At 48.7% G+C, this 26,958-nt stretch overlaps 3 protein-coding genes across 4 annotated transcripts in view; 2 read left to right on the top strand and 1 right to left on the bottom strand.

Annotated features, from left to right (window-relative positions):
- Window positions 1-4,865, bottom strand: part of NPRL3 (NPR3 like, GATOR1 complex subunit) — a 32,708-nt gene extending 27,843 nt beyond the window's left edge. The window contains exons 1-2 of one of the 2 annotated variants that reach the window (XM_060172714.1): window positions 4,305-4,865; window positions 535-604 (exon numbers count right to left, since the gene is read on the bottom strand). In XM_060172714.1, the coding sequence (XP_060028697.1) occupies window positions 535-604; window positions 4,305-4,422 (188 nt within the window). In that variant the 5' untranslated portion in view covers window positions 4,423-4,865. The remainder of the gene's footprint in view (window positions 1-534; window positions 605-4,304) is intronic. The other variant, XM_007527964.3, reaches the window with a different exon arrangement.
- Window positions 4,866-15,236: 10,371 nt separating this feature from the next.
- Window positions 15,237-16,824, top strand: LOC132533079 (hemoglobin subunit zeta-like). The gene is made up of 3 exons (XM_060172713.1): window positions 15,237-15,688; window positions 16,289-16,493; window positions 16,597-16,824. Exons 1-3 carry the CDS (start codon window positions 15,594-15,596, stop codon window positions 16,723-16,725), a joined length of 429 nt encoding a protein of 142 aa, XP_060028696.1. The 5' UTR covers window positions 15,237-15,593; the 3' UTR covers window positions 16,726-16,824.
- A 7,507-nt stretch (window positions 16,825-24,331) lies between these two features.
- Window positions 24,332-25,917, top strand: LOC103117846 (hemoglobin subunit zeta-like). The gene is made up of 3 exons (XM_007527966.2): window positions 24,332-24,781; window positions 25,382-25,586; window positions 25,690-25,917. The coding sequence occupies exons 1-3, from the start codon at window positions 24,687-24,689 to the stop codon at window positions 25,816-25,818; spliced, it is 429 nt and encodes a 142-aa protein (XP_007528028.1). The 5' UTR covers window positions 24,332-24,686; the 3' UTR covers window positions 25,819-25,917.
- Window positions 25,918-26,958: the final 1,041 nt, after the last annotated feature.

The following is a 26,958-nucleotide window of genomic DNA, read 5'->3' as shown; positions in this document are numbered from 1 at the left end:
ACCGGCCTGTGATGCAGGGCCAGAGCTACGCCCAGAAACACATGCTCCTTCACAGATAAGCCCTGTGACACCCACTCTCTGTTCACAGCTGTGTTCTGAGGAAGAGCACGGACAACCTCCAGCTCAGCCTCCAGCCACCATCCTTTACTTTGGTGTAATAATGACTAAGCTCTAAGGTGGGAGTGAGAGGCAGAGTAGTCCCCCAACTGGCTTCCTCTCTCACAGCCCTCCCCAGAGAGCAGGCGTACACAGAGCAAAACGCAGCCCATGTGTGTCTGTGCCAGCGCTGCTGCCAGCTGTGTCCCCCATGCCCAGCTCAGGGCATGGCTGAGGAGTGATGCCCTGATGTGGAGTGATGAGGAGTGATGTGTGACAAGGGGTGGGGTGCTAGAGCCTCGTCCTCTGGACAGTGCCCACCACAGGCCACGGCTGGGACCTGTTAGCAGCCAGGAAGGAAGCCAGGGGAGCATTAGGCCTGGAGAGCAGGTAGGGACTGTGAGGAAGGGACCAGAGCTCTGACCACACAGCCCTTACCTGGAGTCGCCGTCCTGGTCATCAGTGTGGTCACCTGTGCTATTAACAGCATATCTGCTCCGAGGCTTATCTGAGGGAGGACAGAGATGGACAATGGATAAGAAAGCAAAGACTGGGGCGGTAGCACAGTGGATTAAGTGCACAAGGTGTAAGGATCTTGGTTCGAGCTCCTGTCTCCCCACCTGCAGGGGGTCGCTTCACAAGCAGTGAGGCAGGTCTGCAGGTGTCTCCCCCTCTCTGTCTTCCCTTCCTCCCTTGATTACTCTCTGTCCTATCCAACAATGACCGCAATAACAAGGGCAACAAAAGGGAAAAATAGCTTCCAGGAGCAGTTGATTTATAGTGCAGGCACTGAGCCCCAGCGATAACCCTGGAGGCAAAAAAAAAAAAAAAAAAGAGTGAGTCGGTGGTAGCGCAGCTGGTTCAGCACGTAGCACAAAGCGCAAGGACTGACATAAGGATCCCAGTTCAAGTCCCCAGCTCCCCAACCTGCAGGAGAGGTGGTGAAGCAGGTCTGCAGGTGTCTATCTTTCTCTCCCCGTCTTCCCCTCCTCTCTCCATTTCTCTCTGTCCTATCCAATAACAACGACCTCAATAACAATAAGAATAACTAGAACAACAATAAAAAAAAAACAAGGGTAACAAAAGGGAAAATAAATAAATAATATATGCCAAAAAAGAAAAAAGAAAAGAAAGATCTGTGGATACACAGGTGCGCCATGGAGCTATTGAAAGTGCTGGAATCCAGAGACCAGGAGACGGCTTATCCAGTTTAAAAAGACCCAGGCTCAAGCCCCTGGCTCCCATCTCTATCCTACCAAATAATAAGTAAATTAAAAAAAAAAAGGAAAAGCAGCTGCTGAGAATGGTGGAAACATGAAGACACTGAGCCCTAGTGGTAACCATAGCACTGAAAAACAAAATTCAAAAGTATCAGAAAATATGCTAATTTCCAATCATAAGACAAATGCACATTAGAAAAAAAAATATCAGGAGTCAAGCAGTAGCGCAGCAGGTCAAGCGCAGGTGGTGCAAAGCGCAAGGACTGGCTTAAGGTTCCCGGTTCGAGCCCCAGCTCCCCACCTGCAGGGGAGTCGCTTCACAGGCGGTGAAGCAGGTCTGCAGGTGTCTCTCTTTCTTTCCCCCTCTCTGTCTTCCCCTCCTCTCTCCATTTCTCTCTGTCCTATCCAACAATGATGACAACAACAATAATAACTACAACAATAAAACAATAAGGGCAACAAAAGGGAATAAATAAATTAAATAATTTAAAACTATTAAAAAAAGATTTTAGGGGGGCTGGGTGGTAGTGCAGTGGGTTAAGCGCACGTGGTGCAAAGCGCAAGGACCAGCCTAAGGATCCGGGTTCAAGCCCTGGCTCCCCACCTATAACGGGGTCTCTTCACAAGCGGTAAAGCAGGTCTGCAGGTATCTATCTTTCTCTCCTCCCTCTGTCTTCCCTTCCTCTTTCAATCTCTCTCTCTCTATCCTATCCAACAACGTCAGCAATGACAATAGTAACAATCACAACAACAATAAAACAACAAAGGCAGCTAAAAAGAAAAAATACCCTCCAGGAGTAATGGATTCGTGGTGCAGGCATCAAGCCCCAGCGATAACACTAAAGGCAAAAAAAAAAAAAAAAGATTTAAAAACAAAGTAAAGATTCAACGACGACATCAATAACAACCACAATAATAACTACAACAACAATAAATAAAAAAACAACAACAAGGGCAACAAAAAGGGAAAATAAATGAATAAATGAATAAATAAATAAAAAGTAAAAGATTCGTTTTTATAAACAAGTAGAGAGAACAGAGCTCTGCTCTTCCATATTGGTGCCAGGGATCAAACCTCAAGCATGCCAAGCCCTGTGCTCTGTCCAGAGCTGTATGTCTCCCACTACCAAAGTTACTATGGTGCAAATGTTTAGTCTTTTTAAATGGGCATTTAAGTATATAAGCAGTGCAGTTGTCCTTTTGATGTGTACATGTATGTGTATATATTCTCATTTTCGAGTACATAGGATTCATTCCCCGAAGTTAGATGGTTGGATCTAATGAAGAATGTGTATATTTCTTTATTTTAAAAATCTATTTAGCGGGGGTCGGGCGGTGGCGCAGCGGGTTAAGCGCACGTGGCGCAAAGCGCAGGGACCGACATAAGGACCCCGGTTCGAGCCCCCGACTCCCCACCTGCAGGGGAGTCGCTTCACGGGCGGTGAAGCAGGTCTGCAGGTGTCTGTCTTTCTCTCCCCCTCTCTGTCTTCCCCTCCTCTCTCCATTTCTCTCTGTCCTACCCAACAACAAAACAACGTCAACAATGGCAATAATAATAACCGCAACGAGGCTGCAACAACTAGCGCAACAAAAAGGGGGAAAAATGACCTCCAGGAGCGGTGGATTCATGGTGCAGGCACCGAGCCCAGCAATAACCCTGGAGGGGAAAAAAATCTATTTAGCTACTAACAGGAGAGAGAGAGAGAGAGAGAAAACCAGAGTATCGCTCTGACACATGTGATGCCCAAGGTTAAATGCAGAAACTCATACTTAAAAAAAAAATTTTTTTTTTGCTTATTGATATTATTTTTCAATTAAATAGTGAAAGAGGGAATGAGACCAGACCACTGCATGGCGCTGGCTTATGGTACTGCTGGAATTGAACCTGGGATCATGGGTGCCTCAGACATGAAGGCTTTTGCGTGACCATTAATGCCATCTCTCGGCCCGCATATTCACTTTTAATAGATGAGGGTTTTTTTCTGTCTTTATTGATGTGGAGATGAAAGATTGTAGCTGATGGTATTTTTTTTTCTTTTTTTATATACTTATTTATTTTCCCTGTTGTTGCCCTTGTTGTTTTTCATTGTTGTTGTAGTTATTGTTGTTATTGATGTCCGGTCCTTGAGCTCTGCGCCACGTGAGCTCACCCCGCTGCGCTACCGCCCGATTCCCGAACCTTTAAAAAAATATTTTATTTATTCCTTTCTGTTGCCCTTGTTGCTTTTCCCTTTCACTTTTTAAAGTTAAGTTTAAGCAGCCAGGGAAGCGGTGTAGCCGGAGCGCACAGGACTTGCAAGCATGAGGTCCTGAGTTCCATCCCCCCAGTGCCACATGTGCCAAAGAGCTGCTCTGCAAATAAATCTTGCAGGAAGGAGTTTAAAAGCAAAATTACAAACTGAACGTTTGTGAGGGTGAAAAAAAAAAAAAAAAAAAGCACAGTGGCCTGTTTCCCAGGCAGACTGTTCGGTGGGACCGAGGAAGCCCTGCAGAGCAAGCTGGGGACTGCCCATCGCTGTCCCTGCATGGAGACACTGCTGGTGTCGCGACACAGCGTCAGTGAGGGGCTCGGACGCAGGGCAGGCTGCATCCACTCCCTTTTTCTCACTTTCTGTTAGTACTATTTTAATAATTTTACTCTAAGGTAGATCTTGTTTTGTTTTTTTAATCTTTTTTATGGATAGAGACAAAGAGAAATCAACAGGGGAGGGGGAGACAGAGAAGGAAAGAGACAGACACCTGCAGCCCTGCTTCACCACTCGTGACGCTTTCCCCCTGCAGGTGGGGACCAGGAGCTCGAACCCGGTTCCTGGTGCGCCGACACGTGACCGCTCAGCCAGGTGCGCCAACGCCCCGCCCCCTCCGCATCCTCTTTCCCCGCAGCCCAGCAGCCCAGAGCAGCCGATGGGCTTTCCTCCCGCGTCACTGGGGGGCGGGCCCGCAGGGAAGCGACTTCCGGCCCTGGCGGAAGTGGTGAGGAGCCCTTACCAGTCTGCGCCGCGGGGTTCTCCTGGCTCCTCTGGAAGGGGTACCGGAACAGCAGCTTGTTGCCGCGGCTGCCCGAGCTCACGAGAATCACGCTGATGGGGCTGGTGTTGTCCGCCATGCCGCGGGCCACGGCTGCGGGCTGAGGGCCTGGGAGCAGAGAAGGGGCGGGGCGGGGCCCGGGGCTGAGAGTTGAGGGCCAGGGCGCCGCGGAGGGGCGGGGGCGGGGGCGGGGGCGCGCGCCCGCGCCCTCTCGGAGAAGCAGCACCACCGTGCCGGGCGATGCTGGGGGCTCCCGCCAGTCTCTAAAATCACGCGCTCCGTAGTCTCGCGAGACTTCCGTGACCGGCAGGTGGAGGTTCGGAGGCGCTTGAAGCCTTGTACGCAGGCGCAGAAGCCGCTCCCGCGCGTGCGCACCTGGGTGCGGAGGCTTCAAAAGGCAGCTTGTTAAAAAGTATCACGCCGGTTAAGAGGAGCCGGCTTGCATTGTGGCGCTGAGCCTTCCACTGTAGACCTCAGTTCGATTCCCGGCTCCTCGCATATCACAACCGAGAGACTCTCTCGCCCATGTTCTCTACTCAATAAAAAGTCAGAGCACCACTTTCTTCAGGCTGAAAATTCAGGCTTAAAAGTACTATTAAAGCAAAAAGTAAAAATATCTTAGAAGTCTAAGAGCACCGTAAACTTGGATCAAATGTTGAGTCTCCACCCAATAAATCTTTTAAAAATTATTCTTACTGAAATGTTTTTGCAAGACTGATAACTCATGGGTGCAGATTTACACCTCCCTAAATAAATCTGTAAGAAAAAGAAAAAAAAAAAAACACGATGAATCTTCATGGCTGGTGGACTGGACAGTGTGCCACCAGATGCACAAGTGATTAAAAGAAAATCAGCAGGACTTCCCCCACATTAATAGTTGTCGTTTAATTAAAATTAATTTAATTTAAATTGAATAATTAATAGTTGTTGTTTGTTTTTAACCCTGATAACTCATTTTTTATAATGATAGCCCTACTGTCATCTGTGAATGGGATTGTTACGTTTCTCTTAATTTTTTATTAGTGGGGGAATTAATGGTTTACAGTAAATACAGTTGTTGGTTATTTTGATAGAGGAATTGAGAGGGAAGATGAGATAGCTATATATATAGAGAGAGACAGAGACAGAGACATCTGCAGCACTGCTTCACGGCTTGTGAAGCTTTCCCACTATAGATGGGGACCAGAGGCTTGAATCGGGGTCCTTGCTTACTATACTGTGCGCACTTAGGTGCACCACCCAGCACCCTTATTCTTTCTTTACCAGAGGACTATTCTGGCTCTTGTTTATGGTGGTGGTAGAGGGAGTTGAACCTGTGACTTGGGTGGCTCAGGCATGAGTCTCTGCATAACCATTATGCTATCTCCCCTGGGGAAGAAAACGTGTGTTACAAAAGACAACACCTAAAAAGTAGAGAGGACCATTTGCTTGATGATAAAGAAATTGTTTTCAGTGTAATAAAAGTTAAGTGCACAGAGAAATGTTATGCATGTACAAACTATTGTACTTCACTGTCGACTGTAAACCACTAATTCCCCCAATAAAGAATTTTTTTTTAATTAAGTACAAAGAGACCTGTGAGTGCAGGACTTACATGTCTGAAGCTCCACATGTTCTGGACAGATGCTCTTGAGTTCTTTGTCTCTCTTGAAGCTCTCCCTTTCACCTGAAATCGTTATTTTGGTCTTGCTTTTGTTTTCCCAGAGCACTGCTCAACTGGCTTATGGTACTACTGGGGCTTGACCCTGGGACCTTTGGTGCCCAGGCATGAGAGTCTTTTAGTATAACCACTATGCTGTCTCTCCAGCCCTGAAATATATTTAAATAGAAATTTATGGGGCTCGGGCAGTAGCACAGCGGTTTGAGCCCCAGGTTCCCCACCTGTGGGGGGGGGGGTGTCGCAGTGAAGCAGGTCTGCAGGTCTCTGTCTTCCCCTCCTCTCTCGATTTCTCTGTGTCCTATCCAATAACAACAACAGCAGTGGCAGCAATAACAACAACAACAAGGGTAACAAAATGGAAAAATGGCCTCCAGGAGCAGTGGATTCATAGTGCAGGCACCAAGCCCTAGCAATAACCCTGGAGCCAAAAAGAAGTATTTTAGAGAGCCAGGAGGTAGCACAGCAGATTAAGTGCACATGGCATGAAGCAGAAGGATCAGTGTAAGTATCCTGGTTCTAGCCACCAGCTCCCCACCTGCAAGGGGGTCTCTTCACAAGTGGTGAAGCAGGTCTGCAGGTGTCTATCTTTCTCTCCTCCTCTCTGTCTTCCCCTCCTCTCTCCATTTCTCTCTGTCCTATCCAACAACAACATCAGTGACAACAATAGCAACAAGGGCAACAAAAGTGGGGAAAATGGCCTCCAAGATCAGTAGATTCATAGCGGAGGCACCGAGCCCCAGTGATAACCCTGGAGGCAAAAAAAAAAAAAAAAAGAAAAAAGAAAAGAAGCCCATGTCCACTGGAGAAGCAATTATAAAAGTCAGACCTTCCACTTTCTGCACCAACAACAGCAATAACAACAATAATAAAAAAGGCAACAAAAGTGGTCCGGGAGGTGGTGCAGTGGTAAAACTTTGGACTCTCAAGCATGAGGTCCCAAGTTCTATCCCCGGCAGCACATGTGCCAGAGTGATGTCTGGTTCTCTCTTCTCCTATCTTTCTCATAAATAAATAAAATCTTAAAAAAAAAAAAGGCAACAAAAATGGGAATAATGGCCTCCAGTAGCAGTGGATTCATGGAGGGAGAGAGGGAGAGGGGGGAGAGAGAGATGTAGTATCAATAAGCAAAAACAAAAAAAACACCTTATTTTACTTGTGTCATCTTTGGGATGGCACCACTGTTTTCATAATTTTTTTTTTAATCAGTGATCTAAGTTTCAAGAGCATAAAATCACACCACACCCACCACCAAGGTTCTGTGTCCCCGCACACACACACACATACCTGCACAGATAACTTCCATAGTTCTTAGAAGTCTTAGGAACAGTTTGACCAATTTTATTTTATTTATTGCAAATTCATGCATTTCAGTTACCTATATGCCACAAATAAGTGAAACCATCCAGTAGTTGCCTTTCACCTCCTTCTTCTTCTAGCGTTTGCCCTTCTTCTGTAGCCAGTCAACAGCGTCAGGTTGAGCCTGATGTAAAGTTTCGAGACCTCCTTTGAATCTGGAGAGGTGGCAGTCATTGACTATGTGGGTCATAGTCTGTCTGTAGCCGCAGGGGCAGTTCGGGTCGTCTCTGGCTCCCCAGCGATGGAACATAGCGGCACACCGGCCATGGCCTGTTTGATAGCGATGGAGGATGGCCCAATCATAACGTGCTAGGTCAAAGCCAGGTTGACGCTCGCAGGGGTCTGTGATGAGGTGTTTGTTCTTTGCCTCAGCTGACTGCCAACTCTGTTTCCAAAAGTCTGGAACAGAGAAGTTCAGTGTAGGCGTAGGGGGCCAGATTGGGTGACGAGACGTCAAGCGTTGGACAGGGTGGGCGAAGATATCCGTGTATATTGGCAGGTCCGGTCGAGCATAGACTTGGGAAATGAACTTAGATGATGCTGCATCCCGACGAATATCTGGCGGGGCGATGTTGCTAAGAACTGGCAGCCATGGAACCGGGGTGGAACGGATGGTTCCAGAAATTATCCTCATGGAGGAATATAATTTGGAATCGACCAAGTGGACATGGGGGCTACGGAACCATACTGGGGCACAGTATTCTGCAGTGGAGTAGCAGAATGCCAGAGATGATGATCATAGTGTGGAAGCGCTCGCGCCCCATGAGGAGCTGGCCAGTCTTGCAATGATGTTATTCCTCGCGCCCACCTTTGCTGCAGTTTTTATGAGATGTTCGTGAAATGACAGGGTGCGATCGAGAGTAACGCCAAGATAGACTGGCTGGGCTTCATGCCGGATTCTCGTATCGTCAAGCTGCACGTTAAGCTCACGCGAGGCCAAGGCATGGTGTAGATGGAAAACAGATGATACCGTTTTTGCAGTGCTAGGGATTAGTCGCCATTTTCACCTCCTTACTTAGCATAACTGCCTCCAGTTGCATCCATTTCATCCTTCAGGGCAGCAGATAACTCACTGGCCCCTCCCTACAGACCCTGTTCCTGGGAGGCTGAACTAAGGGGCAGACAAGACAATGGCAGCTTGCCTGCCTCCATAGCACTGAGCAGGAGTAATCCATGTGGTTCTGCAGAGTCCCTGCCCTCAATTGTAGTTCCCCTCAGGTGCAATCTGAAATCTGCACACCAGGACTCATTTGGGAAGTTTTCCAGGCCTCTTCGAAGGCTGTTTGCCTTCAAAGAGTTTGCCCTATTATCTCAAGCCCTCAGTGTGAGTCTTTCATTTATTTTATTTTTTATTTATTTTTATTTAAGAAAGGATAAATTAACAAAACCATATGGTAGGAGGGGTACAACTCCACACAATTCCCACCACCCAATCTCCATATCCCACCCCCTCCCCTGATAGCTTTCCCACTCTCTATCCCTCTGGGAACATGGACCCAGGGTCATTGTGTAGAAGGTGGAAGGTCTGGCTTCTGTAATTGCTTCCCCGCTGTGCATGGGCGTTGACTGGCCGGTCCATACTCCCAGTCTGCCTCTCTCTTTCCCTAGTATGGTGGGTCTCTGGGGAAGCTGAGCTCCAGGACATATTGGTGGGGTCTTCAGTCCAGGGAAGCCTGGCCGGCATCCTGATGACATCTGGAACCTGGTGACTGAAAAGAGAGTTAACATACAAAGCCAAACAAATTGTTGAGCAATTTCATTTTTTTATATATTTTTTATTTATTTCTTTATTGGGGAATTAATGTTTTACATTCAACAGTAAATACAATAATTTGTACATGCATAACATTCCCCAGTTTCCCATTTAACAATACAACCCCCACTATGTCGTTTATCATCCTTCATGGACCTGTATTCTCCCCAGTGTGAGTCTTTCATAAACCCATCTAAAATCCTGTTTGTCTGTCTCCATTGGACTTGGAGCTATTTTTAAGTTTTCCACATCAGTCACCAGGAGGTGCTCAGTGGGAAGAACAAAGGTCCCAGGTCTGATCCCCAAGATGATCCCCCACCCCCACTTCTCCTAAGTGAATAAGTACCTAAGTGAATGTTTGATTTAAAAGATTGACAACCCACAATAAAAGGTAAACAACCAATTGAAGAACGGGCAAGTGGCGTGAGCAGACAAGGCCCAAAAACTGGACAAATAGTGACCACACAAAGGCACCCGCCACCTCAGGTCCTGTGTGACACCAGAGATGGTGGCAATTTCAGGAGGCAAGAGGCTCTGTGGGGATGTATGTGCTGGTGCAGCTACTGGGCACAGTTCTCAGGCCGGAGACACTACCGCTAGGTTTCAACCCAAGAGAAATGGAAACATAAAGTACGATAGGCCAAAGGAGGAAACAAGCCGAATGTCCCTCAACTGCTAAACAGGAGAAGAAAATATAAATATGGGGAGTCGGGCAGTAGCGCAGCGGGTCAAATGCACGTGGTACAAAGCGCAAGGACCGGCTTAAGGATCCGGGTTCAAGCCCCCGGCTCCCCACCTGCAGGGGAGTAGTTTCACAAGCGGTGAAGCAGGCCTGCAGGTGTCTGTCTTTCTTTCCCCCTCTCTGTCTTCCCCTCCTCTCTCCATTTCTCTCTGTCCTATCCAACAACGACGACATCAATAACTACAACAGTCGTAACTACAACAACAATAAAAAACCAAGGGCAACAAAAAGGAAAATAAATAAATAAAAAGAAAAAATTTTTTTAAAAAAAGAAAATATAAATATGGTGAAAATCTGTAACCAAGGAGGTGGCCAGGGAGTGGAGCCTTGGACTTCTTCTCTCTCATTAATAGATAAAGGGAGCTTTTTTTAAAAAAAAAATTTATATTTTTATTTATTTTCCCTTTTGTTGCCCTTTATTTTTATTGTTGTAATTATTATTGTTGTTGTTATCAATGTTGTTGTTAGATAGGACAGAGAGAAATGGAGAGAGGAAGGGAATACAGGGGGAGAGAAAGACAGACACTTGCAGACCTGCTTCACCGCTTGTGAAGTGACTCCCCTGCAGGTGGGGAACCAAGGGCTTGAACCGGAATCCTTACACTGGTCCTTGCACTTGGCGCTACATGTGCTTAACCCGCTGCGCTATCGCCCTACTCCCAAAGGGATCCTTTTTATTAGGTGTGGTGGAGCTGGAGAGGCAGCATAATGGTTATACAAATGACTTCCACACCTGAGGCTCTGAGGTCCCAGGTTCAATCCCAGGCAACACTGTAAGTCAGAGCTGAGCAATGTTCTGGTTGGAAAAAAAAAAAAAAGTAGTTATACACACACGTAAATTAATACTCTGGCAGACTATGCAGTCAGGGAAATGGTCAAGGTTTGCTCCACAGGAGAACCAGAATATGGTTGTGATTCTAGTCACAGAGAAGCCTGGAGCAAGCGGGTCACACACAGGTGGGCAGTGATGGCACAGGGCTGCCTGTGGGCAAAGCAGACAACAGACAGCTGGGTATCAGCTGGTGTCTATCCTCACAGGCTGTGCAGCTGACTTTGCATAAAGGAACCCAGCACTGCTCCTGTGAGCACCCCTCACCACTACCACCCCAAATACATACAGGCCTTCCTCCCCTTTAGAAAGAAGTATTGTTTGGTAACCTGCTTTTTTGAAGGCAAGTGGATTTTTGGAAACAACCTTCTTTCCCCTCAGCCTGAGGCCTTATCTGTCCAGTTACTCCACCATCTGTCAAAGGGTGGAGGCCCAAGGCCACCTCAGCCTCAGCCAGCAGTCCCCACAATATTTCAGGGCCATCTCAGCCACAGCCAGTGGTCCCCATAATACACTAGGGCCACCTCAGCCCCATTCCAGGGCCACCTCAGCCTCAGTCACTGGTTCCCACAACACTCTAGCCTATCCAACAACAACAGCAATGACAATAATAGCAACAAGGGAAACAAAAAATAGGAAAATGGCCTACAAGATAGTGGATTCATACTGTAAGGACCGAGCCCCAGTGATAACCCTAGAGGCAAAAGAAAAGAAAAAAAAAAAACAAAAGAAGAAGAAGAAGAAGCCCGTGTCCAATGGAGAAGGAATTACAAAAGCCAGACCTTCTACACCCTATCAAGAATTTTGGTCCAGGGACTGGGTGGTGGCGCACCTGGTTGGGCACACATGTCACAATGCACAGTGAACACGGTTCAGGCCCCAGTCCCGACCTGTAGGGGGAAAGCTTTGCGAACGGTGAAGCAGAACTGCCTATGTCTCTCTCCCTCTCTATCTTCACCTTCCTTCTCAATTTCTGACTGTCTCTAACCAATAAATAAAGATAATTTTTAAAAATGTAAGAATATTTTACTCCCAGAGGAGTGAATGTTAGGGAAGATGACAAGAGGGCTTTGAACTCCAATTCCATCAGTCAGGACCCAGATAGAGAAGAGGGTGAAAAAAAGACATTCAGAAGAGGTAGGTGTGACATAGGAAGAAAAGGAAGGACCATAGAAAAAAACGTAGGGGCCCAGTTGTGGCGCACCTGGTTGAGCTCACAGTTACAATGCTCAAGGACCCAGGTTTGAGCCCCCATTCCCCATCTGTAGAAGGAAAGCTTTGCAAGTGGTGAAGCTGGGCTGCAGATGTCTCTCTGTCTCTCTCCCTCTCTATCACCTCCTACCCCTTGGTTTATGGCATTCTCTATAAAATAAAAGATAATTTTTAAAAGGCTTAGAATGAATATAAATGGAATTTTTTTAAAAAGGGTAATATGGGTAGGGGTAGAGGGAATAATGGTTATGCAAAGAAACTCTAATGCCTGAGGCTCTGAAATCCCAGGTTCAATCATCCACACCACCATAAGCCAGAGCTGATCAATGTTCTGATAAGAAGAAAAAAATAAAGACTATATGTACCTTTAGGTAGTTATAGAAGTAATAGCCAATCCATATCTGTGATCTTGGGAGAATGCAGTTTTCAATGGAGGGGATGGGGACACCAAACTCTGGTGGTAGAAAAGGTGTGGAATTACACCTCTGTTCTTTCTCTTTTTCTTTCTTTCTTTCTTTTTTTTTAAGTTTTTTTTAAATTTATTTATTTATTCCCTTTTGTTGCCCTTGTTGCTTTATTGTTGTAATAATTATTGTTGTCTGTCTTCATTGTTGGATAGGACAGAGAGAAATGGAGAGAGGAGGGGAAGACAGAGAGGGGGAGAGAAAGACAGACACCTGCAAACCTGCTTCACCGCCTGTGAAGGGACTCCCCTGCAGGTGGGGAGCCGGGGGCTTGAACCGGGATCCTTACACCAGTCCTTGTGCTTTGCACCACATGCGCTTAAGCCACTGCGCCACCGCCTGACCCCCCCCCCTTTTTTTTTTTTAACCAGAGCACTGTTCAGCTCTGGCTTATGGTGGTGTGAGGGATTGAACCTGGGACTTTGGAGCCTCAGGCATGAGAGTCTGTTTGCATAACCATTATGCTGTCTACCCTCCACCCTCTGTTCTCTTATAATTTTGAAAATCACTAATAAAAATTAAAAAAGAAAAGATACCATAGCACCAGCAGTTTCCCCTAGTGCAGTGGGGGCTGGCATGGAGCTGGGGTGCTCTGGTATCAGAGCAGGGGCCCTCCCAGGTGAGCTATCTTGCCGGCCCTGAGATTGTTCATCTGTTTGGGACCATCCTCCGATCAGGTACATGGTTTGCAAAGATCTTCATCCATTCTGAGACTCTTGTGTCACTTTAAGGCTGCACACAAAGCCACAGCATCAAGACACTGGTTTGTTTAGGTGAAGGACAGATGCAGACATGGACACACAGAGACAGAGGCAGGCCTGAGTAGGGAGGGGAAGCCACCATCCCAGGGGTCTGGCAGGCCTGCAGCAGAGAGACACCTGGACACTGGGGAAAAGGGTCTAACCCAGCCCCCACCTCACTGGGAGACACTTTAATGCCAAGGTGTCTTTCCCTCTCTTCCACTGTCTCTATGTCTCTGTCTTTTTCTAGTTGACAAAATTAATTATAGGTGGTGACCAAAAAAATAAAATAAAATAATGCAGTGGGCCTGGCCCTCACTCCTCATAACCTCCACACAGAGCATTGTGCTGAATGTGGGACTCACAGAGGAGAGGGCTGCTGGGTGGGAGTCTGTCAAGTTCAAATATGTGTTCTTGACATGACACTGTTGGGAGAGTAACCTGGCCAGGACAGCCAGGGGAAAATACTTGGGTTTTTTGTTTAATTGTTTTGTTGCTTGTTTGTTTTTGTTTTGTTTATTTCCACCAGGCTTTTGCTGGGCTTTGTACCTACATGGCTCCATCAATCCCAGAGGACACTTTTTTCTTTTTCTTTTTCCAGATATAAATATGAAGTAAGGAGCCCCAGCTCCCCATCTGCAGGGGAGTCGCTTCACAAGCAGTGAAGCAGGTCTGCAGGTGTCTTTCTCTCCCCCTCTCTGTCTTCCCCTCCTCTCTCCATTTCTTTTCTTTTTTTTTTATTTTATTTCCTCTCTCCATTTCTCTCTGTCCTATCTAACAATGACAACATCAATAACAGCAACGATAATAACAACAATGACAAACCAAAAGCAACAACAACAAGGGCAACAAAAAGGAAAATGAATAAATAAAATATAAAAAAATAAAATAAAAAGAAATATGAGGTAAGGGCTGGGGAAATAGTGTAATGGTTCTGCGAGAAACTTGCATGCCTGACATTCTCAAGTATCAAGTTAAATCCCCATCCCCACTATAAGCCGGAACTAAGCAATGCTCTGTTCTCTCCCTCTCCTTTTCTCTCTCCCCTCCCCTCTTCTCCCTTCTATCTATATCTTTTTACCCTGCATTTCTCATTCATTCATTAAATAAATAATTACTTTTTGCTTCCAGGGTTATTGCTGGGGCTCGGTGCCTGCACTACGAATCCACTACTCCTGGAGGTTATTTTTTCCCTTTTGTTGCCCTTGTTGTTTATCTTTCTTGTTGTTGTTGTTGTTATTGTTGTAGATAGGACAGAGAGAAAGATAGACACCTTCAGACCTGCTTCACTGCTTGTGAAGAGACCAACCTGCAGGGGAGCCAGGGCCTTGAACCAGGATCTTTATGCCGGTCGATGAGCTTTTGCGCTATGTACACTTAACCCATTGTGCTATTGCCCAGCCTCCAATAAATAAATATTTTTAAAAAGATAATAGGGATCGGGAAGTGCACACATTACAGAGGTTCAAGCCCTCTGTCCCCACCTGAGGTAGTGGGAAAGCTTCCTGAGTAGTGAAGCGGTGCTGTGGGTGCCTGTATTCCTCTCCCTTTATTCCCCTTTACTGTTGGATCCTCTATCTCTATCCAATTAATAGATAATAATAAAACATATAAAGATAATAAAATATAGCTCAAAGCTTTTAAAAAATGAGAGGGAGAAAGACAGAGAGGAAGATAACATAATGGTTCTGCAAAGAGACTCTCATTCCTGAGGCTCCGAAGTCCCAGCTTCAATCTTTGCACCACCTTAAACTGGAGCTGAGCAGTGCTCTGGATGGATATAGACATATATATATATATATATATATCAGCAGGGAACAGTGGAGTCATGCAGGCAATGAGCCCATAACTATGGGCTCAGGACTGAGTCTTCCTCTATTACTGGACTTAGCCAGAAAAATTATTTCAGTGGGTTGAAGCCAGAACAGACTCTTCACCAAAAGGATGACAGACACATGGCCAAGGCTGCCTCCTTATTTGTGCACCAGGAAATGCCCCACTCTGGGAATGAGTGATGAAACCCTGAAGACAGGACACAGGGTGAGGCAGCACCCCAAATAACGTGGGAGTCACTCAGCAAGGTGGGCAGGACCTTGTGGCCTGGCAGGGCTTCTCAGGGCACTGGACAGGGGCAGGTCTGCAAGCACCTTTCCCTCTGGGTGCCAGGCCTGTCTCTCTGCCCTCATCCCCACACCCCAAAGTGTGAGAGAGATAGACCAGGCAGATGAGCCTGCTAAGTCCCAGGACTCGGGGGGCCTATCTCTCCTGGATGCTGGTCAGCTGTGGCCAACACCCTGGCTTGGACAGGAAGGCCACCGTGATAGCCTCTCAGCCCACGGCCCTGACCGCCAGCCACTGGCCCTGATAAGAGACCCCACCCCAATGCCCTCCTCCCTGACCCCAGCCCCCACCACCACTTCACTCCCTGGATATAAGCAGCCTGCTGCTGACCAACACCAGCCTGTCCTGTGCACTCAGCCAGCCAGCCACCACCATGTCTCTGACCAAGAGTGAGAGAGCCATCATCCTGGCCATGTGGGCCAAGATGGCCACCAAGATGGAGGAGATCGGCACAGAGACGCTGCACAGGTGAGTGTGTGCAGGGGAACAGGAGGCCAGGGACAGAAGGCACAGGGGGGACAGTAAGGGACATTAAGGAGACAGAGAGAGGGCAGTGAGGAGATGGTGAGAAGGGGAGAGTCAGGAGAGGACAGTGAGGAAACAGGGAGTTGACAGGGAGAAGACAGTGAGGAGAGACAGTGAGAGGATGGTGAAGGGGCAGGGAGGAGAAAGAGTGCAGGGACTTTGGGGCAGTGAGGAGGAGTGTGGTCAGCAGGCAGATGGGGGCTATTGGTGGGAGACATGGCAGTAAGGGAGTGTCTCTGGATATCCCCAGGGGGGGTCATCTGAGCAAGAGGGAGGAGGGAGTAGAGAGGAGGGACTATGGAGCAGCCCTGCTACCCAGACTGTGGAGCAGTGACCTTCCTGCAGGTCATCTATGGCTCAAACTTGGGAAGCAGGTCTCAGCCTGCTGCAGGCCCCCACCCCCGCCCCTGCTCTCTCCTCCTTTTTGTCCCAAGGGGGTTACCCTCCTCCCAGGGTAGGGGAAGGACCTGCAGGGGCTGGGGGCAGACACTCAGCCCCCTCACAATCACCACCACCACCACCACCACCACCACCACTCCGCAGGCTCTTCTGCAGCTTCCCGCAGACCAAGACCTACTTCCCGCACTTCGACCTGCACGCGGGCTCAGCGCAGCTGCGCGCTCATGGCGCCAAGGTGGTGGCGGCTTTGGGCGACGCGGCCAAGAACATTGACAACGTGTCGGGCGCCCTGGCCCGGCTCAGCGAGATGCACGCCTACATCCTGCGCGTGGACCCGGTCAACTTCAAGGTGGGCGGCTGCCCGGGCTGCTGGGAGAGGGGGGCGGGGCGGGGCGGGGCTGGGGACAGGCACTGAGCACCAGCACCACCACTACCACCCCACCCCCCCGCAGCTGCTGTCCCACTGCCTGCTGGTCACCCTGGCCACGCACTTCCCCGCCGACTTCACTGCCGAGGCGCACGAAGCCTGGGACAAGTTCATGTCGCTGGTGTCCTCCGTGCTGACCGAGAAGTACCGCTGAGCCCACCACGGACACTCACCGGCGACCCCGTTCCGCTGCCCCATTCATATCCCCCACCCCACCCCCGCAATGTGCCAATAAAGGAAAGAGCCGAGCCTGGTCTCTGTGGTCACTGTGTGCGGGCTAAGGGTTGGGCTGGGTGCACCACCGCGGAAGGGGTTGTGGCAACAGCCCTCTTGATCCGGATTTGGGGTGTAAGGCCAGTCCCTGACATGGCGCCTGGGGTCCTCTTGGGGAGTCTTGAGGAGGGAAGGTGCCCCAGGAGCCAGGCCCCCCTGTTGTCCTTCCCCAGCCTTGCAGTCCTGGCCTGAGTGTGGCACCATGGGAAGGGCTCTCCACACTCACCACTCACTCACTACCTGACAACTGACACCTGGTGAATCTTCACTGAGCCACTTCACCTGTTCCCCAGCAGGACCCAAGGCTCTGAGCACCTCTGGGGGAAGCTCCCCAGCCACGTGCCAGCCTGGGTCGGCATGTGCCAGCACGTGTGAGCACAGACTGGGTGAGCCAGGGAGATGGAAGCTGGATGCTAGGAGGCAGGCCCACTTCTTATTTATTTATTTTATTATTTTATTTATAAAAAGGGAAACACTGTCAAAACTGTAGGATCAGAGGGGTACAACTCCACACAATTCCCACCACCAGAACTCTGTATCCCATCCCCTCCCCTGATAGCTTTCCCATTCTATATCCCTCTGGGAATATGGACCCAAGGTCATTGTGGGATGCAGAAGGTGGAAGGTCTGGCATCTGTAATTGCTTCCCCGCTGAGCATGGGCATTGACAGGTCGATCCTTACTCCCAGCCTGTCTCTCTCTTTCCCTAGTGGGGTGGGGCTCTGGGGAAGCCGAGCTCCAGGACACATTGGTGGGGTTGTCTGTCCAGGGAAGTCTGGTTGGCATCACACTAGCATCTGGAACCTGGTGGCTGAAAAGAGAGTTAGCATATAAAGTCAAACAAATTGCTGACTAATCATGAACCGAATAGTGCAGATGAAGACCTGGGGTGGTCTCCGTTTGAAAGATAGTTTAGGTATATTTTAGTTATATTCCAAAGGGCCTGTGGCTATACTAGTGTTTTTTTTTTTTCCCCATGAGGCAAGCCCACTTCTAACAAAGCTATGAGACCACAGTTAGAGTTTGCAGAGAGAACAGAAAGGGGGCCAAGGAGATGCTCAGGGCTAGAACACAGTATGTGTGTGTGTGTGTGTGTGTGTGTTTCCTGTGTTTGATCCCTCACCCCACATGTCCCAGAGCTGAGCAGTACTCTGGTCTCACTTTGACCCTCCTCCACTACCACTGCCACTTTCTCCTCATCCTCCTTTTCCTTTTCTCTCTCTTTCTCATATAAAACCAAAAATATCAACTGAGGAAACAGCATAATGTTTATACAAGTGACTTTCACACTTAAGGTTCCGAGGTCCCAGATTCAATCCCCAGAACCACCATAAGCCTGAACGGAGCTGCGTTCTGGTTGGAAAAATATTAATAAATGAAACACACACAGAAATTCGTTATCTGGCAGACTGTGCAGTCAGAGAAAGGGTCAAGGTTTCCTCCATGAGAGCACAGGAACACAGCTGTGACTCTAGTCACAGAGAAGCCTGGAGCAAGCGGGTCACACACAGGTGGGCAGTGATGGCACAGGGCTGCCTGTGGGCAAGGCACACAACAGACAACTGGGTGTCAGCTGGTGTCCATCCTCACAGACTGTGTGGCTGACTCTATACTAGGGAGTCCAGCACTGTTCCTGCGGGCACCCCATACAACCTCACACACACAGGCCTTCCCCCCTTTAGAAAGAAAATTGTTTGGTAAGCTCTGGGCCGTGCCAGGTGACAGTGTCCTGCACGCTGACTTACAACGTGCTCCTGGCAGCATGGGGTGGGGTGGGGGGACAGTGAGGCTGGGCCTGAGGCCTCAGATGGAACCCCAGCCTGTGAGCTCAGATGCTGCCTGGACTCTGCAGGGCTCAGTGCTGGGTCTGTGCCCTGGGCTGCCAGGACAGGTCCCCACATCACAACAGGAACCATGACCAGAGGCACAGAGAAACTGGGGTCCGGGGGAGGCAATCCCACACCCAAACCTCACACTCCTTTTACTCAAACACATCTTGGGGCCAGGAGAGCCAGTCTTGTAATGCTGAAGGACATATTGAAGGCTGCCAGATAGAGGGAGGGGGGAGGGGGTTGGGAAGGGAAGGGAAGGAGGAAAGTAGGGGGAGTGAGCGAGGAGGAGAGAGAAAGAAAATGAAAGAAAAAAAAGAGGGGCCTGGTAGTTCCACACTTGGGTGAGTGCACATGACACAGTGCACAAAAACCTGGGTTGGAACCCCTGGTCTCCATCTGCAGGGAGAAAGTTTTGCAAGTGGTTAAGCAGTACTGCGATTGTCTCTGTCTCTCTCCCTTTGTATCTCCCCCCTACTCTCTTATTTTCTGACTGTCTCTATCCAATAAATAAATAAAGATAATAAAACATGTAAAAGATACATTGAAAAAAGAAGCCCATGTCCACTGAAGAAGTAATTGCAGAAGCTAGACCTTCCACCTTCTGCACCCCATAAAGACCAGGGGCTGGGTGGTGGCACATCTGGTTGGGCACAAATGTTATCATGTATAAGGACCCAAGTTCAAGCCCCCGGTCTCCACCAGCAGGGGGAAATCTTTGAAAACAAAGAAGCATTGCTGCATGTGTCTCTCTTCCACTCTAACCCCCTGTTTCTTCTCAATTACTGACTCTCTCTTTTTTGAATATTTATTTATTTATTATTGGATAGAGACAGAGAGAAACTGAGAGGGAAGAAAGAAATAGAGAGGTAGAGAGACACCAAGACACCTGCAGGCCTGTTTTACCACTCGTGAAGCTTTCCCCCTACAGGTAGAGACCAGAGGCTTGAACCTGGGTCCTTGCAAACTGTAATGTGAGCACTTAACCAGGTGAGCCACCACCTGGCTGCCAATTTCTGACTGTCTCTATCCATTCAATAAATAAAGATAACAATTGAAAAAAAAAAAAAAAGAACAATGGTTCATACTCCCAGAGGGATAAAATGTTAAGGGAAGATGACAAGACAGCTTTGAATTCCAATTCCATCAGGACCAAGAGAGAGAGAGAGGAGAAAAAATAAAAGACACACAGAATTAGTAGGTGTTACTTAGAAAGGAAGAAAAGATAGAACCATAGGGGGAAAAAAAGGGATATATATATATATATATATATATATATATATATATATATATATAATAGTCAACCCTTATCTGTGATCTTAGGAGAACTAATGCAGTTTCCAATGGAGGGAATGAGGACACAGAACTCTGGTGGTAGAAAAGGTGTGGAATTATACCTCTGTTCTCCTATGATTTTGTAAATAATATTAAATGACTAATAAAAAATTTAAAAAGAGGGAGTTGGGCGGTAGCACAGTGGGTTAAGCGCATGTGGCACAAAGCACAAGGAACAGTATAAGGATTCTGGTTGGAGTCCCCGGATCCCCACCTGCAGGGGAGTCACTTCACAGGCGGTGAAGCAGGTCTGTGGGTGTCTATCTTTCTCTCCCCCTCTCTGTCTTCCCCTTCTCTTTCCATTTCTCTCTGTCCTATATAACAATGAGGACATCAATCATAACTACAACAACAATAAAAAAAGAGCAACAAAAGGGAAAAAATAAAAATAAATTTTAAAATTTTAAATCAAAAAAGAAAAGATACCATAGCACCAGGAGTTGCCCCTAGTGCAGTGGGGGCTGGCATGGAACTGGGGTGCTCTGGTGGCAGAGCAGGGGCCCTCCAAGGTAAGCTATCTTTCTGGCCCTGAGATTGTCCATCTGTTTTGAACCATCCCCTGATCAGGTACATGGTTTGCAAAGATCTTCTTCCATTCTGAGTCTTGTGTCATTTTATTTAAGATTTTATTTATTGATGAGAAAGATAGGAGGAGAGAAAGAACTAGACATCACTCTGGCACATATGCTGCCAGGGATCGAACTCATGACCTCATACTTGAGAGTCCAAAGCTTTACCACTGCACCACCACCCGGACCACGAATCTTGTGTCATTTTAAGTCAGCACACAAACCCTCAGCATCAGGACACTGGTTTAGGTGAAGGACAGATGCAGACATGGACAGACAGGGACAGAGGCAGGCCTGAGAAGGGAGGGGAAGCCACCATCCCAGGGGTCTGGCAGGCCTTCAGCAGAAGGACACCTGGACATTGGGGAAAAGGGTCTAACCCAGCCCCCACTGGGAGACACTGGGAGACACTTTAATGCCAAGGTGTCTTTCCCTCTCTCCCACTGTCTCTATCTTTTTCTGCTTGACAAAATTAGTTATAGGTGGTGACCAAAAAAAAAAAATGCAGTGGACCTGGCCCTCACTTCTCATAACCTCCACACAGAGCATTGTGCTGAATGTGGGACTCACAGAGGAAAGGGCAGTTGGGTGGGAGTCTGTCAAGTTCAAACATGTGTTCTTGACATGACACTGTTGGGAGAGTAACCTGGCCAGGACAGCCAGGGGAAAATGCTTGGGCTTTTTTTTTAGTTTTTTTTTTCCTTGTATGATTTTTTTTTAATTGGGGAATTAATGTTTTATATGCAACAGTAAGTACAATAGTTTGTACATGCATAACATTCCCCAGTTTCCCATATAACAATACAACCCCCACTAAGTCCTCTGAATCCTTCATGGACCTGTATTCTCCCCACCCACCCACCCACCCCAGAGTCTTTTACTTTGGTGCAATACGCCAATTCCATTTCAGGTTCTAATTCTGTTTTCTTTCCTGATCTAGTTTTTCAACTTCTGCCTGAGAGTGAGATCATCCCATATTCATCCTTCTGTTTCTGACTTATTACACTCAACATAATTTTTTCAAGGTCCATCTAAGATCGGCTGAAAACGGTGAAGTCACCATTTTTTACAGCTGAGTAGTATTCCATTGTTGTATATATACCACAACTTGCTCAGCCACTCATCTGTTGTTGGACACCTGGGTTGCTTCCAGGTTTTGGCTATTACAAATTGTGCTGCCAAAAACATATGTGTACACAGATCTTTTTGGATGTATGTGTTGGGTTCCTTAGGATATATCCCCAGGAGAGGAATTGCAAGATCATAGGGTAGGTCCATTTCTAGCCTTCTAAGAGTTCTCCAGACTGTTTTCCACAGAGGTTGGACCAATTGACATTCCCACCAGCAGTGCAGGAGGGTTCCTTTGACCCCACACCCTCTCCAGCATTTGCTGCTGTTACCTTTTCTGATGTATGACATTCTCACAGGAGTGAAGTGGTATCTCGTTGTTGTCTTTATTTGTATTTCTCTGACAATCAGAGACTTGGAGCATTTTTTCATGTGTTTCTCGGCCTTTTGGCTCTCTTCTGTGGTGAATATTCTGTCCATGTCCTCGCCCCATTTTTAGATGGGGTTATTTGTTGTCTTGTTGTTGATTTTGGCAAGCTCTTTATATATGTTGGTTATTAAACGCTTTGGCAAGCTCTTTATATATGTTGGTTATTAAACGCTTGTCTGATGTATGGCATATAAAGATCTTCTCTCATTCTGTGAGGGGTCTCTTGGTTTGGGTAGTGGTTTCTTTTGCTGTGAAGAAGCTTTTTAATTTGATGTAGTCCCATAGGTTTATACTTGCCTTAGTCTTCTTTGTAATTTGATTCGTTTCATTGAAGATGTCTTTAAAATTTATGCGGAAAAGAGTTCTGCCAATATTTTCTTCTAAGTATCTGATAGTTTGTGGTCTAACATCCAAGCCCTTGATCCACTTGGAATTTACTTTTGTATTTGGTGAAATACAGTGATTCAGTTTCATTCTTCTGCATGTTTCAACCCATTGTTTCCAACACCATTTGTTGAAGAGACTCTGCTTTCCCCATGGAATAGTCTGGGCCCCTTTGTCAAAGATGAGATGTCCATAGGTGTGGGGGCTCAGCTTGTAGGATTGTTTTGTTGCTTGTTTGTCTATTTCCACCAGGCTTTGCTGGACTTTGTACCTACATGGCTCCATCAATCCTAGAGGACTTTTTTTTTTCCTTTCCAGATAGAAATGAGAGGTAAGGGCTGGGGAAACAGCATAATGGTTCTGCGAAAGACTTTCATGCCTGACATTCTCAAGTATCAAGTTAAATCCCCAGCCTCACTATAAACCAGAGCTGAGCAATGCTCTGGTCTCTCCCCCTCCTTCTCTCTCCCCTCCCCTCCATTCCTCTTCCCTCTCTCTGTATCTTTTTGCTCTGTATTTCTCATTCATTAAATAAATGTTTTTTAAAAGATAATAGCGACTGGGAAGTGGTGCAGCTGGTTAAGTGCACACATTACAAAGTGCATGGACCCAGGTTCGAGCCCTCTGTCCCCTCCTAAGGTAGTGGGAAAGCTTCCTGAGTAGTGAAGCAGTGCTGTGGGTGCCTCCTTTCTCTTTCCCCTTTATTCTTGAATCCTCTATCTCTACTCAATAAATAGATAATAATAAACATATAAAGATAATAAAAGCAACTCATAGCATTAAAAAAAATGAGAGGGAGAGAGACAGAGAGGAAGATAACATAATGGTTCTGCAAAGAGACTCCCATGCCTGAGGCTTCAAAGTCCCAGCTTCAATCTTAGCACCACCTTAAACTGAGCAGTGCTCTGGATGGATATAGACATATATATATGGCAGCAGGGAACAGTGGAGCACTGTGGGCACTGAACCCCAGCAGTAAACCCTGGTGACAAAACAAAACAAATTCCTCAGAACTACTAAGGTCCAGGGCCGTGGGCTGAGAGGCTATCACGGTGGCCTCCCTGTCCAGGCCAGGGTGTTGGCCACAGCTGACCAGCATCCAGGAGAGATAGACCCCCCGAGTCCTGGGACTTAGCAGGCTCATCTGCCTGGTCTATCTCTCTCACACTTTGGGGTGTGGGGATGAGGGCAGAGAGACAGGCCTGGCACCCAGAGGGAAAGGTGCTTGCAGACCTGCCCCTGTCCCGTGCCCTGAGAAGCCCTGCCAGGCCACAAGGTCCTGCCCACCTTGCTGAGTGACTCCCACGTTATTTGGGGTGCTGCCTCACCCTGTGTCCTGTCTTCAGGGTTTCATCACTCATTCCCAGAGTGGGGCATTTCCTGGTGCACAAATAAGGAGGCAGCCTTGGCCATGTGTCTGTCAGCCTTTTGGTGAAGAGTCTGTTCTGGTTTCAACCCACTGAAATAATATTTTCCGGTGAAGTCCAGAGCTCAGAGTGTATTCTGGACACCACACCTTTGTCAGAGGTGGACATGGAAACAATCTACTGGACCCAAAAGTTAGCTCACTAAGTAGGGTGCCTGCACTTCTGCGTGTCCAGTCCTGGCTCAAGCCCTGGTACCACATGCAGGTGGGTGCCATGGTAATAGAGGGAGACTCCGTGCTGAGCCCATAGTTATGGGATCAAAGATGAGACTGTGGACCTTAGTCACACTGTGGACCAGAGTCACACTCTGGGAATGAGTGATGAAACCCTGAAGACAGGACACAGGGTGAGGCAGCACCCCAAATAACGTGGGAGTCACTCAGCAAGGTGGGCAGGACCTTGTGGCCTGGCAGGGCTACTCAGGGCACTGGACAGGGGCAGGTCTGCAAGCACCTTTCCCTCTGGGTGCCAGGCCTGTCTCTCTGCACTCATCCCCCCACCCCAAAGTGTGAGAGAGATAGACCAGGCAGATGAGCCTGCTAAGTCCCAGGACTCGGGGGGCCTATCTCTCCTGGATGCTGGTCAGCTGTGGCCAACACCCTGGCTTGGACAGGAAGGCCACCGTGATAGCCTCTCAGCCCACGGCCCTGACCGCCAGCCACTGGCCCTGATAAGAGACCCCACCCCAATGCCCTCCTCCCTGACCCCAGCCCCCACCACCACTTCACTCCCTGGATATAAGCAGCCTGCTGCTGACCAACACCAGCCTGTCCTGTGCACTCAGCCAGCCAGCCACCACCATGTCTCTGACCAAGAGTGAGAGAGCCATCATCCTGGCCATGTGGGCCAAGATGGCCACCAAGATGGAGGAGATCGGCACAGAGACGCTGCACAGGTGAGTGTGTGCAGGGGAACAGGAGGCCAGGGACAGAAGGCACAGGGGGGACAGTAAGGGACATTAAGGAGACAGAGAGAGGGCAGTGAGGAGATGGTGAGAAGGGGAGAGTCAGGAGAGGACAGTGAGGAAACAGGGAGTTGACAGGGAGAAGACAGTGAGGAGAGACAGTGAGAGGATGGTGAAGGGGCAGGGAGGAGAAAGAGTGCAGGGACTTTGGGGCAGTGAGGAGGAGTGTGGTCAGCAGGCAGATGGGGGCTATTGGTGGGAGACATGGCAGTAAGGGAGTGTCTCTGGATATCCCCAGGGGGGGTCATCTGAGCAAGAGGGAGGAGGGAGTAGAGAGGAGGGACTATGGAGCAGCCCTGCTACCCAGACTGTGGAGCAGTGACCTTCCTGCAGGTCATCTATGGCTCAAACTTGGGAAGCAGGTCTCAGCCTGCTGCAGGCCCCCACCCCCGCCCCTGCTCTCTCCTCCTTTTTGTCCCAAGGGGGTTACCCTCCTCCCAGGGTAGGGGAAGGACCTGCAGGGGCTGGGGGCAGACACTCAGCCCCCTCACAATCACCACCACCACCACCACCACCACCACCACTCCGCAGGCTCTTCTGCAGCTTCCCGCAGACCAAGACCTACTTCCCGCACTTCGACCTGCACGCGGGCTCAGCGCAGCTGCGCGCTCATGGCGCCAAGGTGGTGGCGGCTTTGGGCGACGCGGCCAAGAACATTGACAACGTGTCGGGCGCCCTGGCCCGGCTCAGCGAGATGCACGCCTACATCCTGCGCGTGGACCCGGTCAACTTCAAGGTGGGCGGCTGCCCGGGCTGCTGGGAGAGGGGGGCGGGGCGGGGCGGGGCTGGGGACAGGCACTGAGCACCAGCACCACCACTACCACCCCACCCCCCCGCAGCTGCTGTCCCACTGCCTGCTGGTCACCCTGGCCACGCACTTCCCCGCCGACTTCACTGCCGAGGCGCACGAAGCCTGGGACAAGTTCATGTCGCTGGTGTCCTCCGTGCTGACCGAGAAGTACCGCTGAGCCCACCACGGACACTCACCGGCGACCCCGTTCCGCTGCCCCATTCATATCCCCCACCCCACCCCCGCAATGTGCCAATAAAGGAAAGAGCCGAGCCTGGTCTCTGTGGTCACTGTGTGCGGGCTAAGGGTTGGGCTGGGTGCACCACCGCGGAAGGGGTTGTGGCAACAGCCCTCTTGATCCGGATTTGGGGTGTAAGGCCAGTCCCTGACATGGCGCCTGGGGTCCTCTTGGGGAGTCTTGAGGAGGGAAGGTGCCCCAGGAGCCAGGCCCCCCTGTTGTCCTTCCCCAGCCTTGCAGTCCTGGCCTGAGTGTGGCACCATGGGAAGGGCTCTCCACACTCACCACTCACTCACTACCTGACAACTGACACCTGGTGAATCTTCACTGAGCCACTTCACCTGTTCCCCAGCAGGACCCAAGGCTCTGAGCACATTTGGGGAGGTGATATGTGTGATGTGTGTAATGTGTGTGCTCACCCAGCTGCACCACCACTTGGCCCTGGTTGGTCCAGTTCTAACAAGGCTGTGAAACCACAGTAAGAGTTTGCAGAGAGAAAGAAAGGGGACCAGGGGGATACTCACAGTAGAACACAGGGTGTGTGTGTGTGTGCGCGCGTGTGCGTGTGTGTGTGAGTTTGTGTTGTTTCTCCTGGGTTTGATCCCTGACCTGCTCATGCAAGAGTTGAGCAGTACTCTGGTCTCATTCTGACCCTCTTCCACCGCTGCCTCCTCCTTCTCCTCCTCTTCTTCTTTCCTCTCTCTCTCATATAAAAACAAAAATATCAGCTGGGGAGACAGCATAATGGTTATGCAGAAAGACTTTCATGCTTGAGGTTCTGAAGTCCCAGGTTCAATCCCCAGCACCACCATAAACTGGAGCTGAACAGTGCTCTGATATTTCTCTCTGTGTCTTCAACTTGTTAAATAAATAAATAAATTAATTAATTAAATACCATTAAAAATCTTGGGTAGGGGAGATAACAGTTATACAAAAGACACTCTCTTCTCAAGCATAAGGTCCTGAGTTCAATCCCCGGCAGCACATGTACCAGAGTGATGTCTGGTTCTCTCCCTCTCTCTCTCTCTCTCTCTCTCTCTCTCTCTCCTTCCATCTTCATGAATAAATAAATAAAATCTT

Source organism: Erinaceus europaeus, chromosome 15 (assembly GCF_950295315.1).
Source record: "Erinaceus europaeus chromosome 15, mEriEur2.1, whole genome shotgun sequence".
In the NCBI taxonomy this organism is placed as follows: Eukaryota; Metazoa; Chordata; class Mammalia; order Eulipotyphla; family Erinaceidae; genus Erinaceus; species Erinaceus europaeus.
This window is presented reverse-complemented; position numbering and strand designations above follow the sequence as displayed.

What these genes read in the sequence shown, in the direction of transcription:
- LOC132533079 (XM_060172713.1), top strand. Translation starts at nt 15,594, where the DNA reads ATGTCTCTGACCAAGAGTGAGAGAGCCATCATCCTGGCCATGTGGGCC. An exon ending in GGCACAGAGACGCTGCACAG is followed by an intron (nt 15,689 to 16,288) that starts GTGAGTGTGTGC and finishes ACCACTCCGCAG; the next exon opens with GCTCTTCTGCAGCTTCCCGC. An exon ending in TGGACCCGGTCAACTTCAAG is followed by an intron (nt 16,494 to 16,596) that starts GTGGGCGGCTGC and finishes ACCCCCCCGCAG; the next exon opens with CTGCTGTCCCACTGCCTGCT.
- LOC103117846 (XM_007527966.2), top strand. Translation starts at nt 24,687, where the DNA reads ATGTCTCTGACCAAGAGTGAGAGAGCCATCATCCTGGCCATGTGGGCC. An exon ending in GGCACAGAGACGCTGCACAG is followed by an intron (nt 24,782 to 25,381) that starts GTGAGTGTGTGC and finishes ACCACTCCGCAG; the next exon opens with GCTCTTCTGCAGCTTCCCGC. An exon ending in TGGACCCGGTCAACTTCAAG is followed by an intron (nt 25,587 to 25,689) that starts GTGGGCGGCTGC and finishes ACCCCCCCGCAG; the next exon opens with CTGCTGTCCCACTGCCTGCT.